The sequence below is a fragment of the Nematolebias whitei genome, chromosome 7, assembly GCF_014905685.2.
Source record: "Nematolebias whitei isolate Nwh7 chromosome 7, NemWhi1, whole genome shotgun sequence".
In the NCBI taxonomy this organism is placed as follows: domain Eukaryota; kingdom Metazoa; phylum Chordata; class Actinopteri; order Cyprinodontiformes; family Rivulidae; genus Nematolebias; species Nematolebias whitei.
Window position 1 is genome coordinate 15,522,427 of NC_056504.1, and position 11,112 is coordinate 15,533,538.

General features: G+C 40.6%; 1 protein-coding gene across 1 annotated transcript in view; it reads right to left on the minus strand.

Annotated features, from left to right (window-relative positions):
- Nucleotides 1–249: 249 nt before the first annotated feature.
- LOC119412160 (inositol 1,4,5-trisphosphate receptor type 1) overlaps nucleotides 250–11,112 on the minus strand; it is a 33,780-nt gene continuing 22,917 nt past the window's right edge. The window contains exons 6-7 of the mRNA XM_037679137.1: nucleotides 2,187–2,348; nucleotides 250–336 (exon numbers count right to left, since the gene is read on the minus strand). Coding sequence (XP_037535065.1) covers nucleotides 250–336; nucleotides 2,187–2,348 — 249 coding nt within the window. The remainder of the gene's footprint in view (nucleotides 337–2,186; nucleotides 2,349–11,112) is intronic.

The window sequence follows — 11,112 nt, forward strand, 5'->3', positions numbered from 1 at the left end:
TGCACAAATAAATAAATAAATAAATAAATTGGCACCAATTCCAGCAGAGTTAACCGGAGCAGGAGGGTGAGCGTCACTCTCGGGAGTGACACCTGCGTGGGGTAGAGCTACACATCGCCTGACAACTAACTACATTACAGCGTTTCCTTACGATACTTTCTTACTCAGAGTCACACAGACGTGAAACATGGAGGTCTGAACGCTGCGCCCAGACGCCAACAGGAGCAGCTTGGATGGCGGCGGCAGAGCTCACGCAGGCTGCTGGGGGTTGACGTTCATGTGCTGAGGGTGCCCCAACAGGCCGATCCGCTGCTTCTGCTTCCTTTGTTCGGTCATCTGAAGAGGAGAGAGAGGTGAGCGTACATCCCCTTCTGCTGAAAACACACAGGCAGCTTCTACTCGTCTCCATCGATTCACTTTGCAGAAACGAACAACTGCACACGGGCTCAGCTGAACTGATTCTTCTGAAATCCTGACGGCTTTTTGTCATCCACATTTCTGGGCCTTCTGACGAAAGAGGCACAACACTAACGACTAAAACTGAAACCGAGTGGATTCGAATTTCAGAGATCAAGCGAAACATGAGTCAAAACGTTAACCTTTACACCAGTTGGAACCGGAGCAACCTTTTCTGCTCATGAAGTTGTGATTTGCACCACAGCCCTGAAACACACTGATGGTAAAAGTGAGACGACAGAGTGGTCTTGGTATGAGTGTTCCGGGAGAACTAATTCTGCGTACAGAGACTTATTCAGACAAAGACATCGTTTAGACACATCGGTTGGACAGAGACTGCTCGGCTAGCTGAAGAACGTCAACTCGTTCCATGATGCAGTTTCCTGAATACAGTAGTCCCTTGTTTATCGCGGGGGTTTCCGTACCAGGAAGCCCCGCGATAAGTGAAAAACCGTGAAGTAGGAATAGTAATACAAGTAGTAAGTAGTAGTTTATTTATTGCAATATTCTAAACAATGTTTCTAAACTCTAAATGCTCTAAAACAGCACAGCATGTCATGATATCGCTCTCTGCCACCTGCCAGCGCTCTCGGCCACGCCCACTTCTCCGCTGCAGAGCAGAGATATGACATGCAGCATGTGCTAAATAATTTAAAATAATTTATCTTCAATAATTCCAAGCCATTCATCAATCAGCCAATTGTGTGTCATGTCCAATCTTACTTTGAAAAACCGCGAAAGAGCGAGTCTGCGAAAGTCGAACCGCGAAGTAGTGAGGGAATACTGTCATCTCATTTTCTTTGGTATGACACAATAACAGGGTGCTTTTGTGATTCTCTATTACTCGTAGTTGATTACTTCTTTAGAAAGTAGTGCGTTTAGATTCATCAAGTGAATCTTGATGCACAATCTGGCTTTTTGAAACATAAATCTGTAAAGCTAACTGCGTTATAGCCGTTTGTGGCGGCTAAGGTGAATTAGCTGTGACGCCACCTTGAATGAGAAGGACTCCAAAAGTTAATCAGCTGTAGATTTATATCTAATGAATTCGTTCAGGGAGTTTCATTCAAATCCATCCAGTTGATCATGAGATGTTTTGTTGTTAACACACACCTTCAGCAGCGTGGGGATAAATCAAAACAGGTCTGAGAGGTTGGATGTGGGGTGAAATGGGAATGATGGCGTGTCCTTAGCAGGGTTCAGACACACGACAATCATTTCCCCCTGTCTGGGTCAAAATGTCTTGGAAACATCCACTTCCTCAAAGACAGTTCTCATTTCATGGGTAAAGACATTTTTACACATGGCTTTACTAGAAGCCGTGGATCGCAGCAGTTGTGCAACTGGAGGCGCAGAAATGTGCCGCATCAGCAAAGTGCTGTTCTCTCGGAAGAGTTAAGCATTAAATGTTCTTTAAGGGTTTATAGTTACTGGTGGAAAAGGCCGTGAAGTCCAGAGTAAAGACGAGCTGTTGGAAAATGATGGAAGTGAAATGAAATTGAAAGCCTCTCAAGCTGTGAGGTGAACTATGACTCATGGTCTTTAGTGTTTAGTAAGGCCTGCATTTAAAGGTCAACGGGCAGCAAACAAACAAACAAACAAACAAACCAAGAGCGTCGTCAGGTGTCCACCTCTTTCTGAAAGGTGCCTCTTTTCTCACTCCTCATATTCCCCCCCCCAGCGAGGCCACAGACCTGTGCCTGTGAAAAGGTTCTCATGTTGAAACCAACCTGCTCCTTGAGCTCGGTCAGCTGGCCCGACAGGTTGGTCACCAGTTTCATGGTGGACTCCAGTTTCTCCTGCAGATTCCTGATTTCGTTCTGCTCCCCGTCTGCGTCGCTGCTCACCAGGGACATGGCTCGCATTCGTGGAAACCAGTCCAAGTTGTGATCCTGGTGAACAGAAAACTGCAGTTAGTTACTAAAAATACAACTTAACAGACTGTACATCCTCTTTGTGGTGCGGTCTTCAATCCGCTGCGGGTTTTCTAGGAAGGGACTTCTTTTAATGCTGAATTTGCGTCAGTCAACGGGTCAAACGGGCTTCACTTTACAGCACAAACGCTGCTCCGTTTGATTCGTCTTCTCAGGCCCGGTTTAATGTCTTTAGCTGTGAGCAGTGATTTCAATCAAACCACTCATGACGGGGCTTTCCATATTAGAATCACATGGGATGCACACACATTCTGGAAACCATTTAAGATGAGCAGTTCCCTCAACAGTGATACGTTCATGTTGCAAAGTCTTACAGACACACAATAAACTACAAACTGATTTAGAAATGTCCACACTCATGCAGCCTGAGATTAAAACACACAAAGAACAAACTGCACAGAGATGGAAAGCTCCGCTGCACACTTCTAACACTGGATGGAGTGAACTGAGGGAATGAAATATTGATGAGTTGAAACTGCACTGGAAGTGCTACAGTCAGCTGCTGCTGCAGCTATTTGTACTTCCAAATTAACAGAATTCTTATTTATGCAATGCAAAACGGAAGAAGGTGTAAAAGTATTTTTTTTGCACGAGTTGCTGTGAAAGTTTGGAGCCAGGAGCAGTTTTAGGATGGAGCGATCCAGTTTGCTTTTAGGTGCGTTCAGACTAGCCGTTAGCTCATCAGTCTTTTTGAAATCGAACACTATTTTTCCAAACTGATGCTGTTTAAAGAGCTATTCACAAAAAGTAAAGGCTTGGTTCAGAACTTTTCCACTGAATTCCACTTCAAGCATCATGAACCCTTGAAGGATTTTGTTTTTTCCGTATAAATTAATGGTTTCTAACCCAAGTTTCAAGGTTTCGCTTGAGGAAAGAATAAAGTCAGGTTTAAATTTTTAGTTTCAAGTATGAAAGATGTCATTTCATTCAAAAAATAGAGTTATGGCAATCTAACCAAGTCCAGGTCCTCTGGATGGATTAAAAATAAATAAATAAAAACTTGTTTAAACATTTCGTCTTTTATCCAAAAGACTTCTTCAGTCTGAAGAGCTGCAATAAACTCAGTTTTATAAATAGCACCTTCTCATGGTGGATCAACCAGTTTGACATCCTGAACTAGCTGTTCACATGATAAAGGAGGACGATCAGTCTAACGACCGACCCTGATGGCCGCTTGCTATTCACAGAGGGCTGAGTGATACTAGCAATAACAGCATTGTAAGAGGGGGACAGTTGGACACGGAGGCTCCGCCCCTGTTTAATGATGGACAGCGTCTCTTCACAAAGATGGCCTCCTTCACTCCTGCAGGTTTTTGTTTCTCAACTAAAATATGAGCATCAAAAAATTTATAAAATTATATTTTATAAACTACTAATTTTTATTTTATTTGCAATTATTCTTTATTTAAACAATAATAAAGTGGCAGTACTAAAATTTATTATATTCATCACAACATAAGTGGTAATAATATTCATTTAATCAGCCAGGACTAAAGTAATTAGAATTTTTTAATACATCCATCCATCCATTATCTTTTCCTTGCTTCTTCCTTTTCGGGTCATAGTGGAGGTCACTGGTGCCCATGTCCAGCCATCACTGTGTGAGAGGCGGGGGACACCCTGGACAGGTCGCAAGTCCATCAATTAGTAAAAAAAAAAAAAAAAATGAAAGAAAAATACAAAGTAAAATTTGAAAAAGCGACAGAAAGTTGACAGGATCTTCCACCTGCAGTTGCATGCTCTCTCACTTGTATCTGTGCCGACACTTGCCTACAACATGCCGCTGTCACCGTCTCTGTCATGCACAAACCATCTGTTTCTTTAGAAACCCTTCTACATGCCAGCGTCACGCGTTCAGACAACTCAATCAGTTCCTGCTGCACAAGCAGATGAGCCGCGGTGGCGCTGCGGTCGCTGGCTGGGAAGAGTACAACAACAAACAAAGGGACTAAAAAGTCCCCGGGTTACAGTGGTCGATTTGGAGACGGTGGGGCAAGTGAGGTGGCCGTGCGCACCACAAACCAGGCCTGGGTCAGACGGCAGCCAGAGGGGAATTTCACAACACTAAGATAATGAAAAGCACACAGTCATTGTGAGAGGACGAGACAACGACTGCGAGCGTGTTCCACTTCCTGAATGCAAAGTGACAGAGGTTGTGTTTACCTCGTTTCCCTGCCCCCCACTCCCCCCTTTTCTCAGACATAGACATACCATATTTACAGTACATGCACATCCTGAAGCTTTGCAGTCTTGCCACTTTACGTTTTTATGTATAGTCATCATTACCAGCATTTAGAACGCTCAGTTATACACTGTCCTCACTGGACATGTGCGGCCTGCCCTTTCCTGAACCCACCTTCAGCTGCCGCTCCTCTGCGTTGCTGAAGACATAACTAAATGAGAAGCACATTTCATGAGACATTTTTGGACAAATAAAATGTATCGGTGCGATTGAAAACTCAGGCACCACTGAAACACTTTTCCTTTTAGTTCAGTAGAATGTGAGGACAAGTGAGCATAAAGTACAGTTTACAAACCAACCTGCTGCTTCTTTTGATACAACTCATCAGATCTACCGGTAGCCTCAAAAAGTTCTGCCTATGTCGCAGGAGAAAACGAAGCCCACGAAGAAGCCACATTATCCTTTGATCTGGCCAAATCATCTGTGCCGTCAGGCCGCCAGTGTGAAAACAGAAAGCAACAATTCATCTGAGCTCAGTGACTTCCTGCGTCACATTTCAGTGACCTGCTCCTTCAGCTGCGCTCTCGTCTGAGCAAGCGACGCTTTTGCCATAAACGTATGAATACAAACAGTTTCACCACATTATTAAACACTTTTCTATTCCACTCGGTACCAGTGCCCACCAGACATGGCAGCTGATGTCACACATCGCTGCCTGAAACGTCCTCATCACCCCACCAGCAAATGTCAGTCAGTTCAGTAGCAACAGGAAAGATTAGGTTCATTTTTACTTTTTACTCCCCCGTTATTTTGCCTCTACCACCTTTTTTCACTAATGTGTACTTTCCTTCCTCCTCCCTTCTTGAGAGTTGTCAGTGGTTTGTTTTTTGAGGTGAACTCTGTAGATGTATGACTGTATGAAAGACTCTTGATTCTCAAATTTAACAACTTTCTCCTCATGTGTTTTTAAGTTGGCTGGATGACGCAAAAGGCCTTTTGGTGAGACAAATGAAAGTTGAAATTATTTTACTTTGTCTAATGCACCCATTTACATTTCTTCAACTTATTATTAGTTTTTGCTAACCAGTCCTTTCATCTTGGTCTGGTTCAGCACTCGACTTAAAACCGGACTGCACCTTTAAGGAGGATGAGCAGAAACTGCCCGTCAACAAATCTGCAAAAAAAAAGCACATATTTTAGACTAAAAGTGACACTATCAGTTTTGCGTGTGCTACTGAGAGCTCTAAGGTTGTATCTCACTCCACATGCAGAGTCAGTGCATGGATACATCCTTTTAACTCCCAAACCCTGGGTCTCTGATAAACCTTGTTCAACAGGGCTGAGTGTTTTCCATTGTTTTTCAATTTATTTAATTAATGCACAGAATTAAAAAAAACTAAATAAAATACAGATAAAAATTGTGTGGGGGAAATGCAAAAGCTCAAGAAGCTTACAGTATGGAAGGCTTTTCTAAGACACACCAAATTAAATAAATATCTTTCTGTGTGCAGTTTGCATGTTCTCCTCGTGTTTGCGTGGGTTTTCTCCAGACACTCCAGTTTCCTCCCACAATCCAAAGTCTGCATGTTAGGCTGCCTTCAGGCCCAGTTCTCCCTTACAAAAGAGATCTGTGAGCTCACTGGGATTCACCAGGTTAATAAAAGGTTAATAAATACATGCATCAATCACAGAGTTGTATTTCTGGAGGACAGAGTTTGGTCCCACACTGTTGAGCTGAGATTGCCACTGGTTGCTCACAAGTGCTGCCAGTCAAGCACCTGATTGACAGATACTGGGGCACCAGAAGCTCAAAACAAGGGTCCATAGCAGAACGAGCTCTTTGGCATTAGCAGTGAAGGTTTAGCAGGTTTTAATGGGTACAATGCAGAAATGCGGGCAGCATGGTGGTGCAACTGGTAGAGCTGCTGCCTCTCAGTGAGCAGGTCCCTGGTTCAAACCCCGGTCCAGGGGCCTTTCTGGGCGGAGTTTGCATGTTCTCTCCGTGCATGCGTGGGTTTTCTCCGGGTACTCCGGTTTCCTCCCATAGACCAAAAACATGCATGTTAGGCTGATTGGTAACTCTAAATTGTCCCTAGGTATGAGTGAGAGAGTGAATGGTTGTTTGTCTCGTTTGTCTCTGTGTGGCCCTGTGATGGACTTGCGACCCGTCCAGGGTGTACCCCGCCCCTCGCACAGTGATTGCTGGACATGGGCACCAGCGACCCCCGTGACCCAAAAAAAAAATGGAATAAGCGGGTAAAGATAATGGATGGATGGATGCAGAAATGCATTTTCCTTAACAATATGGCACCATTTAATAAAAATAAACAAGACGTCTAATTATATGAGACTGACTGCCACTTAGTATTGTTACAACAAGGCAAAGTAAGAGTACCGCTTACAGCCCATTATGTGCTGGTCCATAAACTATTATACAACAATCTATAGCAATGGCCCAGACAAACAAAGACATAAACTTCAACCTTGATTTGTGACCCTGACCTTAGAGCTGGGGTTATGGAAAGGATGTGACAGACTGTCCAGTGGTGGTACAGATGTGTTCCAAGTTTGAATCGATTATCATGAGTGGATCAGAAGTTCTGGGTGGGACTAGCAAAGACCTTTAATAACATTTGATCTTGATTTGTGACCTTGAACTTAAAGCTGGGCTGAAGAAAATTTGATGTATATGTATGACGGGTTGTTAAATTATCTTGAGCGTATCAGAAGATATAGGTTGAACAACCTATTGTTTTGCCTGGTGAAATAAAGGTTAATAAATTAATAAATAAATTTGTGAGTGACAAAAGTATGTGAACCTCTAGGATTATCAGTTAATTTGAAGGTGAAATTAGAGTCAGGTGTTTTCAATCAATGGATGATGATCAGGTGTGAGAGGACACCCTGTTTGATCTAAAGAACTGGATCTATCAAACTCTGTTCTTCTCAATTCAGTTTATTTATATAGTGCCAAATCACAACAAAGTTGTCTCAGGGCACTTTACAGGAACATTCACATACATAAAAGCCAATTAGTAAAGTTCTCTATCTAAGGAATCCAGCAGACAAGTTGAATCTTGGCTTCGTTGCAGTCTCCCATCCTGAGCAAGCACAGTGGCAACAGTGGAAAGGAAAAACTCTCTTTTAAAAAGGAAGAGACCTCCAGCAGAACCAGGCTCAGGACAAGCGGCCATCTGCTTTGACCGGCTCTCAACATGTTTGTGGAAGTGGATCATGGCAGGAACAAAGGAGGTTTCTGAGGAGCTCAGAAAAAGAGTTGTTGATGCTCATCAGGCTGGAAAATGTTACAAAACATCTGTAAAGAGTTTGGACTCCATCAATCCACAGTCGGACAGATTGTGGACAAATGGAGGAAATTCAAGAGCATTGTTACCCTCCCCAGGAGCGGTGGACCAACAAAGATCACTCCAATAACAAGGCATGTAATAGTCAGTGAGGTCACAATGGACCCCAGGGTAACTTCTAACAACTGAAGACCTCTCTCACATTAATGTTGATGTTCATGAGTCCAACATCAGGAGAACCCTGAACAACAATGGTGGCATGGCAGGGTTGAAGGAAGAAGCTGCTCTCCAAAAAGAACATGGCTGCTCGTCTGCAGTTTGATAAAGATCACGTGGACAAACCAGAAGACTGCTGGAAGAATGTTTTGTGGACGGATGAAACCAAAATAGAACTTTTAGTTTTAAATGAAAAGTTTTATGTTTGGAGAAATGAAAACTGCATTCCTGCAGAAAAACCTTATCCCATCTGTGAAACATGGCGGTGGTAGTATCATGGTTTGGGCCTGTTTTTCTGCATCTGGGCCAGGACGGCTTGCCATCATTGATGAAACAATGAATTCTGAATTATATCAGAGAATTCTAAAGGAACATGTCAGAACATCTGTCCATGAACTGAATCTGAAGAGAAGGTGGGTCATGCAGCAATGACCTGAAGCACACAAGTGGTTCTATCAAAGAATGGTTCAAGAAGAATAAAGTTCATGTTTTGGAACGGCCAAGTCAAAGTCCTGACCTTCATCCAATCCAGATGTTGTGGAAGGACCTGAAGCAGCAGTTAATGTGAGGAAACCACCAACATCCAGAGATGAAGCTGTTCTGTACGGAGGAATGGGCTAAAATTCCTCCAAGGTGATCAGGACTGATCAACACTCACAAATATGTAATATTGGATCATATTCCTCAATAAATATAATCAAGTATAATATTTTTGTTTCATTTGTTTAACTGGGTTCTTCTCTTCATCTACTTTAGGACTTCTGAAAAATCTTATATATATATATATATATATATATATATATATATATATATATACTGTATATATAAAGAAAAATACAACCAAACCCAAATTTCCTTCATTTTTATGCATTTTGTTTCTTAATTTTTAGTTTTGTTTTACAACACATTGTGGTTCGAGTTTCAGTGTTTCTATTGTTCCCAAGAAGTTTAACGACTAAATGCAATTTTACCACTCACTTCAACTTGTTCCATTCATTTCTTTTCTCATGAAGCAATATAGAAACAGCCCACACTTGACCATGACGCTGCTTAACAGCCAGTTTGTGCAATTATTTTTTGAAATTGTGAAAATTAGGGGAACTCCTAACAGCATATTTGAAACAATTTGAAAATGTATTTCTGTTAGTCATTAAAGCTTAAATCTAAAATACAACTACAAACTGTTTGCCTTGTTGTAAATACATTGTATTTATGCAAAAACATTTAAATATGTGTTACTGTCCTAATTATGGACTTGTAATATCTCTGCTTTTCTGAAATAATTTATTTATTTTAATTCATTAATTTGAAATAGTTTTAATGTTTTTTGCAAGTCAATTCAACAAAAATAGTAAACTTTAAATTAATGAAAAATTTTCATAGTTGTATTACTGCTAGATCACTGCATTCGTTCAGAAATGAACTTGATTCGGTCTTAAAATAAGAAAAAGAAATAAAGATGTTTTTTGACATTGTGACATGCAGCCTGGCCCGATTCGTCTCCAGTGCTTATAAATGAAAGCACTTCCAGTAAACTGATCAGTGCAGGCACGATTAAAGACTCAACACTGAGCTGGTTCAATGGAAATGACGGAAGTACATTTTTCATTATTAAAACCACACGGTCCGTGACAGAGAAACAGGATGCTGTGTGGTTAAAACAGCAACAGAAAACGTCACAGTCATGCCACAAGCCACCTGAAACACCCCACTCGATTGACAAATATTCAAATGCACGATGAAAACAAACAAACCAACAAAGAAAAAACTACGACCGACAGTGCAAAAAGTTAGATTTTTAAAAAAAATTGTCATTAGATAGATTCATATTTTGCAAGTTTATAGACATTTACAAAGAGCAGAGGCATCTTTCAGTGTCAGACAAAATAAGAATTAGGCTAAACGTGTGAACAATGCATCATCTTTTTACACCTTAGATGTGACATTTCACCCAGAGCCCTCCACCATTGACGTCAGTCCCAGTCATTAGAGTAGTCTGACTTCACCAACTCCCTTTGCTTTATCACTTCTTCCATGCAACAGTAAAAAAAAAAAAAAAAATCCAAACTCTGTGGGGGAGAACTGAACTGATTGAAAAAAGCTTCCACGTATACAGTATTACGTTTCTGCTACCGAGTTCTGACTGAGTGACGAACGTGCTCAAAAAGTGCAAACCATTCAGCAGCATTATTGTTTTTTTTTTTTTTAACAAAAGTTAATTTCATTGCATTTTTTTCTATCAAAACATAAAAATAACTTTTTAAACTTTTATTCATCCAACAGAAAGTAGCGACATCTTGTTAAAAAAAGTTCAATTTATCAAAACTCTTATATCTAATAAATTTAATTTAAAACTGTTCTAGTTTCAAGGTTTTATTAACTATTAAAAATTTTATTGTTTTTTTTGTAGCTTATGAGTTTATAAGATGAGTAGAACACAAAACATGTTGCATTAGCAAAAATATTATAAGATACGCTTTTAGTTTGAGTAATCAACGAGACATTTCCAGTTTCTTATGACCCAACATTCAGATGAATTCAAAGGTTTCTTACTATTCAGTAAATTCAATCAAAATTGACATAGTTTAATAACAAAAATGAACAATAACCTGCATAAAACAGCTTGTTGCATGAATTAAATGTTACAGGTAATAGAAAAATAAAATTTATATATATATATATTTTAAATGATGAAAATTTGCTTTGTTGTATTTTAATATAGCTATCCTCAAGGACTGTTTCATCTTATAATTATTGTTTATTTGGGTAACTTTGATGTTTTGAACCACTTTGGCTATGACTGCCTCAGAGGAGTCGACAGGGGAGAGGGTGGGCTCCAGAAACCATCTTATCACCAGCAAACTGGTTGGTCCACTATGGGAGTGTGCTGCTTGTGGGACTGAGTTTATTGTGGCTACTCAAGACTGACGAAGTCCTTTGGATAAAGGATGAAATGTTTCATCATCATCATAAACAACAACAACAACAACAACAACAACAACAACAACAACAACAACAA